Below are 20634 nucleotides of genomic sequence, written 5' to 3'. Positions count from 1 at the left end.
TCTGACTGGCAGTGAAATTGCCATTTGAGTATGCTGTGAATATTGGTGATTCGTAATAGAGCGTGGCAGCATTCGCGATGTATTCTTGATGGTTCTTGGAGCCCAAACTGTCACAAATTGACACGAAAGTGTTCCAAGAACTGACACGAATTGTCACAGGCTGCATTAATAGTAACGCATGGTAACAGGTCGCGACAGTTTGTGATGGCACATGATGCCTCTGCCCCAAATCATGATCTTCGGTCATGAATTTAGATTTGTAGCATTCGTGATTTGTCGACATTATGTGTAAACGCAGCATGAAGGTGGCACGAATGCGCTAGCGCTAGCAAAACCCCACTCTGTGGGTGATTTGTGTGTGTTGGGAGTTTGCCGCATACATACATTCTGTACGATCATTACAGTAAAATTATTATAGCAATCAAAAACTATTTTCTTTGTAGAGATTTGGTGGCATCATGGCATCCTTGAGCAACACTCCTTCTAGGCGGGCTTCCTTTACCCTGCACAACTTGGACGAAAATTGCCGACATTTTGCCTTGGGTTTTCATTGAGCTGGTAACCCACAGGACCCTTGGCACTCTAGTTCTGTATTTGTTTGTTTGTTTGTTTTCGGTTTCTTAGATGAATAGGAGAATACACAGAACCTTTGGGGTACTTCCTATAGAATTTTCACATCCGCTTCTTTGCTTGATTAATCTTTGACTATGGAATTCCCAATGCTTTGTCCTCAAATGTTGGTGGTCACGCCCGTCAGGAGCATGTTCACACACAGTAAAAATAAACTAAACATCCCCAAATAGTTTCAAGATGGATTCAGATAGATTAGATTGTAATTCGGTTCTGGACTGTCTTCCAGAAAGGGTTCCAGCCCATTAACTAAGATGCTCTAAGAGCCTGACGTGCAGTTAAATCAGCCTATCATCCGTTTTTGGAATAGTTAAACTGTAACGAGGTAAAATCTAATTCAGCTGAAATGTTTAAAAAAAAAAAAAAAAACTCTTATTTTTCTCCTGTTTTGTTTGAGACATTTTGCAGGAATGAATCTTAACTATGTCACAGAACAAATGATCCAAATCAATCTGATCTCAGGTTCTTCAGAGTTTAATCAAATTAAAGTTTTTTTGTTTTTGTTTTTTTTACTGCCTGTACCTCCTGTTAGTGCATCGTGCCATTTGTTCCTTTTCTGTGCACTTTATTTGCACAGAAGATTGACATTTTTCCACATTACTTCCTCTGTGCTGCCAAACAGAGGCACTGTTGCTCAGGGAGACGCTCGGAGAGCTCACAGGCCGACTCGCTGGGAAACGCCTGAGCTGCAGTGATGCAAAACCCAAAAGGTGTCTCGATATTTCATCACCACTTTGACAAAAGTTAAAATGAAGAAACTTCAGTGTGCTACCTCATGCAGGTCTGAGACTATTTCTTTTTTTTATTTGTGGTGTAGTGTGCTTCTAAAAATGGAGCGAATGAGCAAAAATCTGTCAGCCAGAGTGTTTTCTCTCCAGTCGACCTTCCAGAGGCTTGAGTTTAAGTCTTCAAAACCATTTGGTAATTAATCAACTGTGCAAGTCGACTACTTAACAAAGATGTGAAATTCGGTGGTTTATCTCACATCCATGGAATCAAAATGTCCTTAGACTTCGAAGAAATGAATGTGGAATATGTAAAAATTTCCAAATGTACCATTTTTACTTGGCAACCTTCACCTGAAGGATTGTCGACAGTTTTTTTGTGAATATGAGTGACATTCTTCAAACTTATAGTTTGAGATGGTGTTGATTAACAAACAAAATGTCGTAGATATACATTCACTCCAGTGTAAGCTGTTAGAACCCATGACGTTGAGTCGGTCCACAGACGAACAGGCCCTGAGGCCCGTTGGTGCCAATTCTTATCTCCGGATTCTGTAGCGTCAAGCATATGAGAGTCTATGAGCCCCTTGGACAGGACGTCAGTCTAACGCAGGTTACTTAACCAGCAGAGGCCGGTATCCGTTTACAGCTTGGTGGACAGGGACAATACGGATTACACATCTTGTCCAAGAACACAGACAGCATGACCAGGATTTGAACCCAGGTCTGCATATTGGCAGGACGGCTCTGTATCCACTCAGCAACCTGCTCTACACAGAAGGACATGAAACAATCACTTTAACTTCAACTTCAAATGCACAAATTTGCATTAATACCCAATCACAAGCACGTTTATGATGCTGACATGTAAACTAAAGATGCAGCTCTAGATACAGGCGCTGTATCCCAAGTGGGAGTGGCTACAGGGTACGGTACATTTCCGTGCAGTGGTGCTTAAACAGAACCCAGTAGTACTAACAATGTATGAGCACTGTATTAAAGTACTTGTACTACAGTTAACCCAGCAGCACCGTGCCAGATTATCCATGTCCGTGTTTTTACTTTCTGCTGCTGTGACCCACGAGATCCAGTGGGATTTGCACCAAGATTCAAAACGGCAAGAGCCACAAAAAGTGCGCATAATGTTGATAAACGGAATAGATTTGATGCAAAGTTTTGCTTATGTAGTATGCAGTGGATGATGAAAATTAGGAGCAGGTGTGCTTGAAATTACATGTGGCTTGAAATAAGCTTGTTTGTCCATTCTTTTCCTTTCCAAAGCCTAGGTCTGGTGGTCCCCAAGGCCAGCACTGCTTGTCGGGCTCCCAGCAGGGTGAATTAGTGTCTATTGATGTCTCCAAAGCGAGCCTTTTAATCTTGTCGAATAATGTTGTGTTTATTGATGAAAAGCCAAACCAGCATGTGTTCTGCTCCCATCAAGTCCAGCAGGTGTCTGTAGAACGACGATATCAACACACGAGTCAAATGTAATCCAAATCAGAAATGGCACATTGATAATTACCGTCTTTCATCTTTGTGTTTGGATGCTGAAGTGCAGTTATTTCATAAGTACGGGAAGATTTTCAATGAGAAATCGAGCACCCGGAGGATATGAAGAGCATCCAGCTGAGCAACAACTGCACAAACCTCTGTTGTGTTTGTGTTTCTCTGGCAGTGAAATTGCCATTTCAAAGAAAAAAAAAAAATAATAATCACTAAAAATACAAGTCGCATGGCTCCGCTGAGTGACAACTCCCGTGGATGCGATGTTCCAGATGGATCATCTGTTCCGCATCAGCGGCCTTATTTTGTTTTGAGCTGGAAATGTCTTAATGGTGTTTACGCAAAGTGAGGGCTGGCGTGTGAAATATGCACACAAACACGGGGCTAACGGCGAGTTTGTGACTGCACCTGCTGAGCTGTAGCTCAGAAAAACAGCAAAAAAGCGAAAGGATTCCATTATTTACATAAAGAACTCCGTGGCATAAACAAACAGCAGAAGATGTTTTCTGAAGCTCTGCGGTGCAGCCGGCCATTTAGAGATCCTCCGTCTGTCATTTCAAAGGCAATAATAACGTCGCCTCGCCAGAATACCATCTCAGCATGAGCGCCAGTAAACACCAGACTGTGCACAAACTCACCACTAGGTGTCTCACTGATACAAAATTCAGATTCTATTGCTTCACGTTTGATCATAAAGCAAGAGACAGGGCGAAGTAGTGAGCTAACTAGTGGAATTATATGTCAGGTAGATGTCCGTAAAGACAAAGCTTCTCAAAAAATGCATCATTTCTGTCAGGGCTGCGTTTATCACAGCCTGACATGCAGTTGCCATGTCAGGCCTGTTATGAGATCCGGGTATCAAGATGTCTTTTTTGGGGGGGTTGAGAGCCGCGGAGCTGTTTTTCCAGATGCGGTTGTTTCAGTGAGAACACGTTTCTGTTTGTAGTGGCTCTGTGCACTCCAGTTATGTCGGCAAAATACAGTTCAACTAGATCTCTAGATCTCCATTGTACCTACATTTATGGTAAATCTCCACCAGGTGGTGATATTGCTCCATTTCAAGAACCTTGAGTACAGGCAGCTGTGGGACACAACAGTGAACCTGTTGCTTATAGTAGTAGATAACAAAGGCAGGATGGAGATGCAAGCTTGCTTCCAGAACAGAAGGTCCCCGGTGTCACTGACCGAATGGTCCCCCCTAAAAATCAGTCCGCCCTGTTTTCAGTGCGCATGCATTATCAACCGCGGTTCACCAATTATCATGTCATTTGTGCTTCAAACTGCACTCCAGTCGTCATCTATCTCAGCGACTGATATCTGAAGCTTTTGTACAACAATTATTTCCACATAACTTCAGCATTATTTCTTCATAAAAGACGGAGGAAGCGATAGGGGCGTCACAGCTACATGAGCTGCTAGCTGATGCGTTCACTGTGTGTTGCTCACTTCAAAGCATCACCGATTATCGCCTCGTTTCTGCTTAAAAGGGACTTCAAAATGATTTAAGAGGTGTTACTTTGTCATCTGATGGTTAATAATCCCATGAATCCATTTGATTGCTTTGGGTGAAGGGAGTCAGACGAGCAGCTGAGCTCTGAAATGACGCATGCGCAGTGGAGGCAGGGCGGACCAATTTTTAGGGGCGAACCTTTCGGTCTGCAACACCAGTTCAATGTCTTGTGTACAGTCGGGGATGTGCCAGGGAGGATATCCGGTTGTAAAATCAACATCAAACCTGCTGTGGTAACCCGGAGAACATTTATGATCTACTATATGGCACATTCCTCTGTGTGGTACCTTCTTGACTCGCCTTTTTCAGTTTTCCAATTGCCAAACCTGGCAGCTGGTACCTGGGGTCCTGTTTTTGGTATCTCTTCCATCAAAGTTCCAAGCAACCTGAAGTGACACCAAAAGATGACGTGTAAACAAAGAATCGGTCAGAGAATCATCCAGAGACCAAAGATGTCGTGAACAAACCTGCCAATTTTAGGAACTTCGTTAGACAAGTAGCGCTATCTGTACTGTAATGCAAAATCAGGACTATTCACCAATCAGCGTGCGTTGCGTTCTTCTCCTTTGAAGATGACATCATATAGTACTACAATGAGCAGTGGGAAAGGAAGCATCTAGAAGCAAAAGCCAGTCAAGTTACACTGGTAGAATCCGGTAGTAAGGAGGAAATATAAGGTGGCAGCTCCTGACGTGTGGGTCGCTGCTCCCTGGTGGGTTGTGGAGGTACTGCAAGTCATTAAGAATAAATTAATAAAGACATTCTTGGCTGTTCATTAGTCAAAGAGCGACTTACAGTTCAGTGTGTAGAGTAAGATGATGTCAGAAATCACTTTAAAACATGTTTGGAGCACATTAAAAGCAGCTGAGCTCAAATAATTACATGCGAGAAGCTGGAACCAATCAACCCACAGACACGCACATGGGCTGTTTGTGTGACGGGATCCATGTGGTGCTGGTTATGAGGTCTTACCTGTTTCAGTGATCCAGCAGGCAGAACCACATGGAGAAGAACTCAGAATCATCTGTTTTTAATGTGTGTGTCAGGTCTCTTCCTCTCTCACACACACACTCACACATTATTTCAGAGTTATACTGAAATAGCTTTTAAAATTTTGCATGGGTATAAATAAAACTTATTTAACTATTTGGAGGAAAAAGATGAGGAGAAAAAGAAGTGTGACGAGTAAATAAAGCTTCCCGTCGTGCACGGACACCGTCTACATCAGCATCAGTTTTTGAACTGAAAGGTGCTAATTAATAATATTAATGAGGCTCATTTAAGAAGTGGTGGATGGAGACTCTCAGCTCTTAAACACAGACGAGGCATCTGAATAAATCTGTGTACGAGTGTTTTCTTTTACCGCGACACATCGGCAGCGAGAAACATTTCAATGTTTTCATTAAGTGCTCCCGCTGGGAGTTCTGCCTTTGACGCATTTCCTTTGTGAAATGCTGATCACTCACACACACACACTTATTTGAAGAGCATCGACCTAATTGAACGTCTGCAGCCGGTGATCTTTATCAGCTCTGCAGAGAGAAACGATCCCGCTGGTGCAGTTTGCAGATTTGCGCATGAAAGTTTATCTATGTGTTATTTCCCTTTGAAGCCCCGCCCTCCATACATTTGAAGCCTCCTGACTGCGTTAACCAGACTGAACATCCAGGTCACAGTTACGTAGATGACGCAGCGAAGTCGCGACGCATCTGAGCAAAGCAGCTTCAGGACTGACCGGAGCTGCGACATAACGGAGCGGAACAGCTTCAGAATCGGGACGGAGCCGATCCGAGAAGTAACAAAGCGGAGCAGCTTGGGAACCAAGCGGAGCCGAGATGTAACAAAGCGGAGCAACTTCGGAACCAAGCGGAGCAGAGAAGTAACAAAGTGGAGCAGCTTCGCTACGGAGCCGAGTCGAGAAGTAACAAAGCGGAGTGGCTTGGGAACCGAGCGGAGCCGAGAAGTAACAAAGCAGAGCGGCTTGGGAACCGAGCGGAGCCGAGAAGTAACAAAGCAGAGCGGCTTGGGAACCGAGCGGAGCCGAGAAGTAACAAAGCGGAGCGGCTTGGGAGCCGAGAAGTAACAAAGCGGAGCGGCTTGGGAACCGAGCGGAGCCGAAAAGTAACAAAGCGGAGCAGCTTCGGAACCGAGCGGAGCCGAGAAGTAACAAAGCAGAGCAGCTTCGCTACGGAGCCGAGTCGAGAAGTAACAAAGCGGAGCAGCTTTGGAACCGAGCGGAGCCGAGAAGTAACAAAGCGGAGCAGCTTTGGAACCGAGCGGAGCCGAAAAGTAACAAAGCGGAGCACCTTCGGAACCGAGCGGAGGCGAGAAGTAACAAAGCGGAGCAGCTTCGGAACCGAGCGGAGGCGAGAAGTAACAAAGCGGAGCAGCTTCGGAACCGAGCGGAGCCGAGAAGTAACAAAGCGGAGCAGCTTTGGAACCGAGCGGAGCCGAAAAGTAACAAAGCGGAGCACCTTCGGAACCGAGCGGAGGCGAGAAGTAACAAAGCGGAGCAGCTTTGGAACCGAGCGGAGCCGAGAAGTAACAAAGCGGAGCAGCTTTGGAACCGAGCGGAGCCGAAAAGTAACAAAGCGGAGCACCTTCGGAACCGAGCGGAGGCGAGAAGTAACAAAGCGGAGCAGCTTCGGAACCGAGCGGAGGCGAGAAGTAACAAAGCGGAGCAGCTTCGGAACCGAGCGGAGGCGAGAAGTAACAAAGCGGAGCAGCTTTGCTACGGAGCCGAGTCGAGAAGTAACAAAGCAGAGCGGCTTGGGAACAGAGCGGAGCCGAGAAGTAACAAAGCAGAGCGGCTTGGGAACAGAGCGGAGCCGAGAAGTAACAAAGCGGAGCGGCTTGGGAACCGAGCGGAGCCGAGAAGTAATAAAGCGGAGCGGCTTTGGAACCGAGCGGAGCCGAGAAGTAAAGCGGGGCAGCTGTGACATCAGTGATGGGAACTGAGCCGAGTTGAGAAGTAACAAAGTGGAGCAGCTTTGGAGCCGAGTTGAGAAGTAACAAAGCGGAGCAGCTTTGGAGCCGAGTTGAGAAGTAACAAAGCGGAGCAGCTTTGGAACCGAGCGGAGCTGAGAAGTAACAAAGCGGAGCAGCTTTGGAACCGAGCGGAGCTGAGAAGTAACAAAGCGGAGCAGCTTTGGAACTGAGTGGAGCTGAGAAGTAACAAAGCGGAGCAGCTTTGGAGCAGAGTTGAGAAGTAACAAAGCGGAGCAGCTTTGGAGCAGAGTTGAGAAGTAACAAAGCGGAGCAGCTTTGGAACCGAGCGGAGCCGAGAAGTAACAAAGCGGAGCAGCTTTGGAACCGAGCGGAGCCGAGAAGTAACAAAGCGGAGCAGCTTTGGAACCGAGCGGAGCCGAGAAGTAACAAAGCGGAGCAGCTTTGGAACCGAGCGGAGCCGAGAAGTAACAAAGCGGAGCAGCTTGGAACCGAGCGGAGCCGAGAAGTAACAAAGCGGAGCAGCTTTGGAACCGAGCGGAGCCGAGAAGTAACAAAGCGGAGCAGCTTTGGAACCGAGCGGAAGCCGAGAAGTAACAAAGCGGAGCAGCTTTGGAAACGAGCGGAGCCGAGAAGTAACAAAGCGGAGCAGCTTTGGAACGAGCGGAGCCGAGAAGTAACAAAGCGGAGCAGCTTTGGAACCGAGCGGAGCCGAGAAGTAACAAAGCGGAGCAGCTTTGGAACCGAGCGGAGCCGAGATAGTAACAAAGCGGAGCAGCTTTGGAACCGAGCGGAGCCGAGAAGTAACAAAGCGGAGCGCTTTGGAACCGAGCGGAGCCGAGAAGTACAAAGCGGAGCAGCTTTGGAACCGAGCGGAGCCGAGAAGTAACAAAGCGGAGCAGCTTTGGAACCGAGCGGAGCCGAGAAGTAACAAAGCGGAGCAGCTTTGGAACCGAGCGGAGTTGAGAAGTAACAAAGCGGAGCAGCTTTGGAACCGAGCGGAGCTGAGAAGTAACAAAGCGGAGCAGCTTTGGAGCCGAGTTGAGAAGTAACAAAGCGGAGCAGCTTTGGAGCCGAGTTGAGAAGTAACAAAGCGGAGCAGCTGTGACATCAGTGATGGGAACCGCGAGCTGGTGCAGCGGAGCAGCAACATGACCGAGCCACTCTTATGTGTTATGACATACGAGTGCACATCACATTATCTTACGAATTAAAAATCATAATTAAAACAAACATTCACATTTAAGGTTGAAGATTTGTGATTTACCAGAGTGATAATAAAATCAGCCCCCCCTCCCCCCTACACACACACACACACACACACACACACACACACACACACACACACACACACACACACACACACACACACACACACACACACACTCAGAAATTTATGAGGAATGAAAACTCAAACATATTCTGAGATGATGAAGTCATAAATTTGCGAAAAGGAATTCTGAGATTAAACTCAAACTTGGACATCTCACACTGACTCGGGACGTTGCTTGGAATGTCGATCCACATATTGAATCCCAGCTGGGAGTTTTGGATTGTTTTCCCTGCAGTCGGCGGGTGACTTGTGCTGTTATCTATGAATAAGAAACAGTTCATCCAGGAATATTCCACTAGTTTTCTCGTATAACTGATAACACCTGCATTTCTCCAGGAATGTCAGTTGGAATTAGAGCGAAAGCCACAGACGCGAGAGGCCGAAACTGTACCTGTGCTCGTAGGTATTACTGCTCTTTAAGATACATTCCTTTATAAATGATTATATTTAATGTGCTGCCATGTGCATTAATCACAGATAATAAAAAGCCACAAATGTCCATTTGAATGTTTTATTTAAGTGTTTTGGAGGAGAAACAGAGAATTCCTCATAAAACAGCAATCAGCTGGACGTCGGCAATAAAGCTCTTGTTTTATTGGCGATATTTATCTGGGAGTATTCCTGCATGCTCGGGCCGCTGCAGAGAGGCTTATGGGAGCTGCCAGCGCTGCTCAAGCATGAGGAATAAAGTAGCGGCGGCGTGCACTGTGTACATGTATTACACTGACCTTGTCTCACAGATTCCGATCCCAGACGGAGAGTGCACGCTCCGAAACGCTGCCAGGAGCCGCCCTGGTAATGTGGCAAGTGCATTCTGGGATGCTTCTCCATAAACACGGCGTAATTTCATTTTCAGATCTGCGGCTGCAAACGAATGTCACACATCCGTTTTTCTTCCCCGTCGCTGAGAAATGGAAGGAAACGACTGCCTGCGAGCGGAAAGTATAACTATTATCAGATCTGTCAGCAGCTTTTATCATCGTGTAAAAGTCAGAAATAAAGTTGCACCGTGTCGGATCGGCACTGGCTGCTGCTGATTTCACTCCATCTTATGGCTTTAGGGGACAATATCTGTTTTTATAGTTTGGATTTACAGAGTTATCATCACGCTTTTGTCATGCAAATAAGACCTGACCGGCCTGACCTTCCATCGTGCTGCTGTTTTCCATTTTTTTGCAGCTCCTCCGTGAGCCTGACACACGTGCAGTGTCTCGCGTCTTGTGTCACAAATGCATGTGATGTAATTTCTCAGGAAAAACGTCAAAATAAATAATTCTTTCCTGCAGTTCCTCACCCTCTGTTTGACACCGGCGGTGCCGTTTTCCAGGCGATGCGGCTCTTCACAGAATCCTGTTGCTTTATTCAAGTTACACCAGATTGAGGCAGCAACAGAGTCAACATGCATTTACATTTAGATAGTATTTTTCATCTCTGTAGTGCGATCTGTATTGACTGGAGGGCGAACGCCTCAGGAACCCGATGCGCATCATATCTCAGCTAAATGTGGTTTCTACACTTTGACTTTTCTGTCTTTATGTTACTGAATCCAAACCTGCAGACACACAAGGGAGGCGGCTTTTTTAATGTCTTAGTCCTTTATAAGGGCGAACCGCAGCGTTTTTAACCCCTGGCTAAAATTTGGACAGATAGCATGTGGATTTGTGGGGTAGGAGTGGGACTACCAATATGCAGACCAGCATTCAAGTCCAGGGTTAGGGTTTGCTACAAGGTTTAGTTGGGGAAGTAATCTGTGATGGACTGGTGTCCCGTCAAGAGGGAGTCATAGAGTCTCAGCCACTTCATGCTATGGTATCCAAGGTATCCTCAGGGTCTCGTTCAGTTTTGGGCAGTCGGTATGGTTGTATTGTTTGGTATCTGGCAGGTAGCTCATTGGGATAAGGAACTGGACCACCAACGTGTAGACCGAGATTCAATTCTCAGTCATGCTGCCTGTACCTTTTTGGATGAGAAACGTCTTCTGCATGGTCTCAGTCCTATTGGTACCCATTGAGTTGGTGCCCATTTACTGGGTACCAACTCATTGGACTGGTTCCCATTTACTGGGTACCAACTCTGGTTCCAGCCTTGGCTGGGGAAGTGACCTATGTTCAACTGTTGTAGACTCTTGTTTGCTTCACACTAAGGAATCTGGAGATAACCACTGGTACGAGGCCTATACAGGACTTACTTCTTCTAGATCTGCCTCAGAGTTGTTCATTTATCTCTTTGTTAAACAATGCAAGAGAGTTTTTCCATATCTCTTGATCCTTCTTCAGCCTTCTCTCCTTATGACATCACAAAGACCTGATAAGGAAAATATCAAAAATCTAATGACTTTCTTTAGCCACTTAATGGAGGTACTCAACTCTTGCCTGACCCTAGGACTGTCTCGTCACGGTTTTGTCACGTAGTGTGGCCGGAAATGGAACTCGATCCACATACCTGCAGCCCAACCCCATCACCCCGACCCACTCGGCCTACAGACTTCTGACTGGAGAGAATCCTAAAAACAGAACAAGATCAAAGCCAAATCAATGTCACAATATGAAAGAAATGAAGAAAGAAATCAAATTAAAACATCTTTTGAGGCAGATTTGGACTTAAGGACCATCTTTCCACAAAAAAATTGGACTCGGGAATGAGATCAAAAATTTACTCCCTAATCCAGCCTGAGGAGGAAGATTTAAAGTGCAGGTTTGGCCTGACTGAATGGAACAATAGAAACTGTTTCTAAAACAAAATGCATCAAATTTGTGTGGAATCCAGATGTTGTCTGAATCAGACCTGACGCATGCAGATACCTGGTACTCCTGCAGGTGGCCTTCTTGCCCTCTTCCATCGTGGTATAAATCTCTTCAGGTAAGAGATGACAGCTGAGATTTCGTCCATATTTAATGGAGCATCTGTCAGGCTGAGAAAAGGTTGCCGTGTTTCCCTTTGACCGCTGAGGCTCGGCTCTGATGGATGGGAGCAGGACCGCCGATCTTCCATCAAACCTGGGACTCTTCACGGCAAAGGACCCCAGGAAGGAGCAGATGGGTCTATGTCGTGTGCCTCTGTTTTTTTTTGTTTGTTTTTTTTAGAGAACGAAAATTGCTATTTTTACCAAAGGCGATGTCGCTGACACATGACTGCAGCATGGATCGAAACGAGCTTTATATCATCCAGCAATGACAAAAGATGATAATCATGTACCCAAGATTACCTTCAACATCTTGCGGCTACAGAGCTTCTGTTAAACCATTAAAAGCAACAAAGATTGTCTATAAATCAGCTCCACAGACACGATTCCAGAACATACACAACCTTGAGGCTTTCTTTTAATGCTGCTCCTGATAAATTCCTCTGATCCCACTGATGGGATTTTTTTGGTGAACCAACACAACCCAGGGCAGAAGACAACAGATGATGCTAAAAATGAATTCTCACACATGGTGTTTGTCTGAGATTAGCTCTCTGGCATGATTAAAATATGGAGATATAACAGCTTTGGAGGCACTGCTTGTGCACGAGAGATTCCTGAGTTATTGTCTTTATTCATGTGTGGTTTGTCTTTTTTCTGTTCCTCTCTCACAGGAAACGCAGAGATCGGGTGGCCTTCTTCACAAGAGGTGGGTCTCTTTATATTGTGACATAAACTACTCTCTGTATGTCCCACCTGGTGCTCAGTGGCACGCATGTCTCATGTCTAGTTTCCAGCCAATCTTTCCAAAGGCTCCCAGAAAGGTTAAAATAAATAATAATCCTTGTCTGCTGATTTTCTCAAAAACTATTCCCTGAATTTTTCTGAAATCCGGTTCAAACAATCCTTGGGGGACTGTATGGTCATCGTGAGTGGGATTGTATGACTGAAGCCCTATGGGCCTACATAAGAAGGGAATTTTTATGGGTCTTAAATCTTTCCAAAGGCTCCCAGAAAGGTTAAAATAAATAATAATCCTTGTCTGCTGATTTTCTCAAAAACTATTCCATGATTTTTTCTGAAATTTTATACAGACATTCCTTGAGTGACTATCTGACCACGGTAAGTTCAACGTTCCTACTGAATCCCTGTGGGCATCCCAGTAGGGTAAACTGTTTCAGGCAAATGCATACAAATGCCTTACCCAATGCCACTTTCCCCCTATTTGGTAAAAAGTGCTCTTTCTTTGTCCAAAGGACTTCAGGGTCTCTTAACCCCATTTTTACACAAAGTACCCAAGTCCTCTAAATCACATTACCACTGGAGCTCATCTGGACCCGTTTGTCCAAAAATGAGACAAGATCAGGCGAAGAGCTGGCATATTCATCAACCATAACAAGAATGCCATGACACCTTAGACCCCTGGATCCCAACCTGGGGTCCAAGACCCCCTAGGGCTGTTGCCAAACATCACAGGGGGGGTTGTAAGATTGTGTCTGCTGTACAGGTGTCAAACTTAGGACAAAAGGTTGGGAACTGCTGTCTTAGACCACCCAAAACCTGGTCTAAATTCCACTGCTGTGGATGTTTTTATTTAAATAGCACAACGCTCAGACGCAACTTATGTAAAAGAGAATACAGCGTGTGTACCGGCAGTAATGTGCAAACATACAGGCCAGCTTATACACACCAAAAAAGCTTTTGTACCACTCTGCAGTACTCATTTTTCATCCACCATCAAGACAGAACCCTGAGAATGAACTTCAGCAGGCGCACATTCCTGATAAGGTATATGTGCAATATGCATGAACCATCTGTGTGAGACTGCTGTGCAAAAGGGGTGTGTGCACTATTGGTGTGTGTATTAAGCTATGTGCAATATGCATGAGTTATGTAATTATGCCTTGGCAGCATTATCTGTGCAGCTCTTGGGAGTCCAAGACAAATTTCCCAGAAGGGACAATAAAGTGTATCGTATCGTATCCCAGAAAAGTACCTGGAATCATTTGATTTCTACAGTTGTCGCTGTGAGATCTGCTCTCTTCTGTCTTTATGGTTCAAAGAGTCTTGGCTGCTCATCCTGAACAGTAGTTTGCAGGACGCCATCTGCACCTTTGATATTTTGCTCTGATCCTCATGTTTAGCTGGCAGGTACTTGCTGAAGTCAAATGTTTTGACTTGAAAGGTTTGGAGTCTAAAATATGTGGGTCAGATCGGTCGGGATTGGTTTGATATTTTGGAACAGTTGCTGTTTTTATACACTGCAATTTATTAGCTCAGGTTTGCAGAGAGAAAAATGTTGCAAAACATTTTTAAAAAATTTGATTAAATATGTAGGGGATCATGTTCACACATCAACCTTGCTGGAGGTTGTGTGTAGAGCAGGACGTTGATCACACACACACATATTTTGGCTTTGTATTACGTTGACAAGTTACTGGAATAATGTTTGGAAAGAATTAAGACATACTTGGATATGAGCTACCCAAAACAGGTACAGTATTTATTTATATTTAGCATGTTTAACAGACATTGCAATCCCAATTAAAGACCGATACTTGATGAAGATTCTTTTGGCGGCCATAAAAAAAGCAATTACACAAAAGTCACCTCAGACAATTGGAGAGAAATAGTGGATGACATTTATAACATGGAAAGACATCATAAGACTACAGCTGGCAACATGCGAAGAGCTGTGGAAAAAATGGACAGAATTCAAAAATCGATGAAGAAATCTATGATCTATCTAAGACTTCTATGTGAATATGTAATATGTTGTCACATGCCACTTTGTTTTGTTGTATTGTTCTTTTAAATGTGTTTTGTTATGTTATAATGAAAAATAAAAACAATAAGTATTTAAAATATGTAGGTGATGAAATATGTAGGTGTTGGACAGTCGTCTTTGATGTCATATACATTTTTTACAATTAACTATTATTCTAACTATTATACTAATAATCCACATTCATTTCTTTAATGATAGATATATACTGTTTCACGAATAATCTCTGAAGAGTCATTTGATACCACAGTGCTTGATTCTCTCTTGATTACTTAATTTGACATAATTATGACATCGAGCAAATATCACAATGAACAGTCATAGTCAGAAGAAGCCGCGGTGGCCTTGGTGTCCACCAGATCGAGGATTTGGAGGTAACAGAAATGAAAAGAACAAAACCCTTTCTGCAGGTTTGTGTGGAGTTACGTCTTTGTTATTTCAGTTTGAGTATTACACAAGAAAATAATCGTTTATTTCTCCAGTTTAGTGAATTACTGAGTTGTAAAATGTCAGAATGTACGGATTCATTTCCACGACTTGGTGCATCTGTGTGACGGACAACCACACCTGCTCCTAATGTTCCATCATCCTGCAGCACTCGCAAATGATGCAGCAGCAGATCTGCGTAATATTAAACAGTGCAACGTGACTTTTTACATCCATCCAGTGCACCAGTTTGCCCTCGTTATAAACTCTTAATTTGGAGACGTAGAAAATGATTGCATTTATTATTTTGGAGTTGTCGCATCAACAACCTGCAGGGGATGGACTCGTTTCACTCATCTATCTAGTCAACTACTGAATTTTACTGGGCACATGCCAAGGTTTTGGGAAAGCCTCGGAATCACAATGAAGTAATTTGGGAAGCTTTTTTTCCTATCCAGTACATCTTGTTTGCCTTATTTGCGACCACATTGTGAAGCTGTTCAGCCGCCTGACACTGAATTTGGAAGAATAATTACGTCTGCAGCTCTTGTCAGCTGGGCCGGCTACACTCGGACGCTCTGCGGTTCTGCAGCACATAACCCGGCAGGTGTTCCGAGTGGTGCACTGTGGCAGACAGAGCAACTTTACACCAACTTTACGTCCAATGATGTGAAAGTATTTTAGCTACAGAACTCACTTTGTTCAAACATGTAGGATCTTTGCAGGAATCTTGCTTGCTGTGTTTTGACCATTTTAAAAAAGGAATTTCATGCCAAAGTTCATTCACAGTTCTTGACCTTCACACGAACATTGTGCAATATTTGGTCAGCCAAAGACGCCAACAGATCCTGTTCAGTTTGAACAGTTTCTGGATCATTCGACACAACTAGAAGCCAACAGTTACAGACAAAAAATAAAGAAGTAAATAAAACAAGAATAAGAGGAGTGAAGTCAGATTTTCATGGTCACATCTGAAAGCGCTGAAATGTCATTTTGTTGAGGGAGTAGTACTTGTGGGGTTGTCACGATACTGCAGTTTCAAACTGGATACCGATGCCCAGGAAAATACTCAGTACACTTATTGATACTGAAAAGGAGAATGACAGTAAATAAATAAATGAGAAGGCACATAAAAAAGATTAGAACAATATGAACAATAGCATCAATGAAAATACTATTTTTAAAGTTATCTGAGGTTGTGTAAAACAAAAATATAGTAAAATAACTAAGGTATGGGTATGGCAAATATTTAGTAGTGTATTTTATATGGGTAGTGCAAAAAAGATATTTTGAAGTGGTCAGAGAGAATGCAAAAATCTACATATATCCCCACCCCCCAAAAAATGACAACTTATTTATGTGCTCCTTGTAAAGACAACAAAGCTTGAATATGTTACTGCATGAATCCATACTGTTTTTCCGAGTTCATCAAGTGAACACCATTTTGCTGAAGTTTTCAACTTAGGATTTCTGAGCTGTCTTGAACGCAGCACGAGCATGAAGGTTGTTAGTGGGCCTGGAAGTCACACCAAACGACACTGAGATGACACAGTACAATCTCCTTATACAGTAGTGTTCAGAATAATAGTAGTGCTATGTGACTAAAAAGATTAATCCAGGTTTTGAGTATATTTCTTATTGTTACATGAGAAACAAGGTACCAGTAGATTCAGTAGATTCTCACAAATCCAACAAGACCAAGCATTCATGATATGCACACTCTTAAGGCTATGAAATTGGACTATTAGTAAAAAAAAAAGTAGAAAAGGGGGTGTTCACAATAATAGAAGTGTGGCATTCAGTCAGTGAGTTCATCAGTTTTGTGGAACAAACAGGTGTGAATCAGGTGTCCCCTATGTAAGGATGAAGCCAGCACCTGTTGAACATGCTTTTCTCTTTGAAAGCCTGAGGAAAATGGGACGTTCAAGACATTGTTCAAAAGAACAGCGTAGTTTGATTAAAAAGTTGATTGGAGAGGGGAAAACATATACGCAGGTGCAAAAAATTATAGGCTGTTCATCTACAATGATCTCCAATGCTTTAAAATGGACAAAAAAACCAGAGACGCGTGGAAGAAAATGGAAAACATCCATCAAAATGGATAGAAGAATAACCAGAATGGCAAAGGCTCACCCATTGATCAGCTCCAGGATGATCAAAGACAGTCTGGAGTTACCTGTAAGTGTTGTGACAGTTAGAAGACGCCTGTGTGAAGCTAATTTATTTGCAAGAATCCCCCACAAAGTCCCTCTGTTAAATAAAAGACATGCAGAAGAGGTTACAATTTGTCAAAGAACACATCAACTGGCCTAAAGAGAAATGGAGGAATATTTTGTGGACTGATGAGAGTGAAATTGTTCTTTTTGGGTCCAAGGGCCGCAGACTGTTTGTGAGACGACCCCCAAACTCTGAATTCAAGCCACAGTTCACAGTGAAGACAGTGAAGCATGGTGGTGCAAGCATCATGATATGGGCATGTTTCTCCTACTATGGTGTTGGGCCTATATATCGCATACCAGGTATCATGGATCAGTTTGGATATGTCAGAATACTTGAAGAGGTCATGTTGCCTTATGCTGAAGAGGACATGCCCTTGAAATGGGTGTTTCAACAAGACAATGACCCCAAGCACACTAGTAACCGAGCTAAATCTTGGTTCCAAACCAACAAAATTAATGCCTCGCAGATGTGAAGAAATCATGAAAAACTGGTTATACAACTAAATACTAGTTTAGTGATTCACAGGTTTGCTAAAAAAGCAGTTTGAACATAATAGTTTTGAGTTTGTAGCATCAACAGCAGATGCTACTATTACTGTGAACACCCCCTTTTCTACTTTTTTTTTTTTAACTAATAGCCCAATTTCATAGCCTTAAGAGTGTGCATATCATGAATGCTTGGTCTTGTTGGATTTGTGAGAATCTACTGAATCTACTGGTACCTTGTTTCCCATGTAACAATAAGAAATATACTCAAAACCTGGATTAATCTTTTTAGTCACATAGCACTACTATTATTCTGAACACTACTGTATCTTACATCGTTCTGACATTTTTTGTTTTCCTTTGGCCAGCTTTCATTTTTATTACCAATAGAAGAACACGCCACTGTAGGTGTGGATGCTGCTGCAAATAAGTATGCAACCTGATACTGATATAGTATTGATTAGTATTGATTGACTGACTAGTATTGATTAACGTCTGAGCGTCGATTTATTAAGTTTTTTTATTATTATTATTTGGGGGTTGGGGGGGAGACAACCCTGTGTATATGCGATTGTCTTCCTCACTTCCTGACTCCCACGGGATCACCTGATTGGCTGAACCTGTCTCACCCCCTGGCCTCACCCTACTGCGTGAGAGGTCACCCATGTTGCTGCTCAGCTTCAACACATGTTGACAACTGTGGCGAAACCACGCTGTACAAGATGCACGTTAATGCGTTTGCTGTACAAAAACAAACATTTACCCACATCCACCTACTAACATTGCTCAGAAGAGGAGCCTCGCAGAACCACGTCGGCGAGACAAATGAAACTCACTTTATCGCGACGTGGACAAACGTCAAGGACGGCGCTTCAAGGACTCCCTCTTGATGAAAAGCGTTTGGCACCTCGGTGTTGTGCTGCGTGCAGGAACCAGCGAAAATAAGCTGTTGATTCTGTAAAATGTCAGGCGATAGAAAAATGCCACCTCTGCTTTGTGTATGAGAAATGGCACAGCGACCTCAGCGGGACAGAGAATAATGATTGAGATGAGTGAAATGAGATATAAAGCTCAAAGAGAGGAGTCGGTATTTTTTAAAAAGCTTACGTTTCCACTCTGGGGCTTATGTGTTCCGTCTGTCACCATCCTATAAGTCTTTTTATCGTCACATTTGGCTACTTTTCCACAGTGATGGCTGCTAACAGCAGGTCAGGACTGGGGCCGTGAACTGGTGCGGCGCGTCCGCCGCTCTACAGTCCCGTCTTAGATCCTCTGTAGGAGTAAGGGGGCGACTGGAGTCTCGTCTCTGGAGAACCACAGGACAGCCCCATTGGTCTTATCTTTGGAAGGTGGCTACTTGTGCAGCGCTCCAGTGCACATTGCTGCTAACATAGAAGACAATAAAAGTTATTGTTGTATATGGTCTCTTCAAGCTTTGGTTTTCCAGTCGACATTTCATATCAGTTCTTAATATGCTGTCTGTCTATTGACAAATCACTTTTCAACCAATAAGTCCATGGACCAAGCAGGTGTTCCATCTCATTTAAGGGGACTAAATAACACTTACACTCCAGTCTCAGTATACTGTGGCCTACACCTTTGGTAATGGATCAAGTAGGGGATTGCTTGTTGGGGTAAAATACCGTGGGGATCCTGTGTTCCCCATGGCCGCTACAGTGTCCATGAAGGCCCAACAGGAACCCTAAACATGAGATATATAACGGGGCTCAGGTAAAACAAGAAGTCCTCAACGATGGATCAGGTGGAGGAGGTGATGGCTTGAAGGCAGATGAATGCTGCAGCATGTCCTCAAACCCTGATAGTCTGGGATTTCCCAGTCATTGGGCCAGGTTAAGGATCTGTCAAAGACCATGTGTTCCCGCGTTAAATGAACCTCTGCACAGGCATCTCTAGATTGACCATTGATATAGATTTCCACTGCATTCTGTCCGGGAATCAAACAAGAGACAGTCTTTCTCACCGCCAAAGGGTTGCTACAGGGAAGCACGAATCACTTTTCAACCAGTAAGGGGACTCAGTACCATTAACAATCCAGCCTTTGAATACCGGTGCCTGACACAAAAAGGTATGGTGGCCATCCCAGAGTGGCAGCATTTTCACTGAGCCTTGGTTTATTTTAATTCAAATTTAATTGAAGGACATTTAATTTCATTAACGTGGCTGTTTGTGGTAGTATGGCCACAGCAGATGGTCACCCTTCAGAGTCTGGTCTGCTTGAGGTTTCTTCCTACAATCAGAGGGAGTTTTTCCTTATCGATGTTGCCTTTGTGCTTGCTCAGGGGGGCGAATAAGTTTCGACTTTACCCTCCTGAAGCCTCTTGGGGCCTCATCACGTAGGCCGACGGTGTAAGACAAGTGTCTTTTTTTGTTGAACAGATAAAAATGGGTGAAAAAGCTTCATGTTGAGGCCTGATCAGCCCTTTCACAAAGCTAAAATAAAGATTTGCACTGAATTTATACAGTGTGTGAAGCCGCCTGGTCGTGTTGTGAGCTTGTTCAAACCATCAAACTGATCTGGTTGAACATTTTGGTGCCCGTTTGTGTACCTTGATGTTTGTGTGCGTATGTTCTAATCATCGTCTGAACTGTGGCATAAAATGACGTGCTGTGATATTGCCCGATTCCGCTGCTTCTACAGATTACGGCTGGAAATATGCCATTAATGGGAATATCATATCTGACAGATCTTGGAAAGCGAGCGCAGGTGGAACACGGTTTTATCTGTGTGTTGCCGCGCCAGCAGCTTTGCTGTCGTCTTTAGCTGAAATATGCAGACAGTTGAGTTCCCATCAGTGAAACTTACAGACTCCCCAGTAACTGGTTTCTCAGGAAGACTTCAGAAACCTGGCACGGCCTGTTCCCACTGAGCCAGCGAGCCGCTCCAAGTTTCCACGTCGATAATTATCGAAAGATCAGTCAGAAAATCAAATGCACATGAGTTTTCTTTCTGTGCTTCCACAGAGTTTGTCCGAGTGTAGGAGCTGCACATAAAAGCATTTAAATATCACTTTTTATGCACTGAAGTCTACAAGATCATTCTGGAGCCTGTTATGTGAATTTGTTATTCACCAGAATCCTTTTTGCACTAAAGTGAGAGGCCCTTTGCACCGTTAATGGAATATAAAGCAGAGGTGATGCCTAATTTAAC

General features: G+C 43.9%; 1 protein-coding gene across 1 annotated transcript in view; it reads left to right on the top strand.

The window, feature by feature from the left end:
* The window catches only part of pawr (PRKC, apoptosis, WT1, regulator), an 82920-nt gene that overhangs the window by 52282 nt on the left and 10004 nt on the right, over positions 1-20634 (top strand). Inside the window, exon 3 of the mRNA XM_034163890.1 lies at positions 12224-12258. Within this exon, the coding sequence (XP_034019781.1) occupies positions 12224-12258 (35 nt within the window). The remainder of the gene's footprint in view (positions 1-12223; positions 12259-20634) is intronic.

This window comes from Thalassophryne amazonica, chromosome 22 (genome assembly GCF_902500255.1).
Source record: "Thalassophryne amazonica chromosome 22, fThaAma1.1, whole genome shotgun sequence".
Lineage (NCBI taxonomy): Eukaryota > Metazoa > Chordata > Actinopteri > Batrachoidiformes > Batrachoididae > Thalassophryne > Thalassophryne amazonica.
The sequence above is the reverse complement of the archived record's forward strand: the minus strand, read 5'-3'. Positions and strand labels throughout refer to the sequence as shown.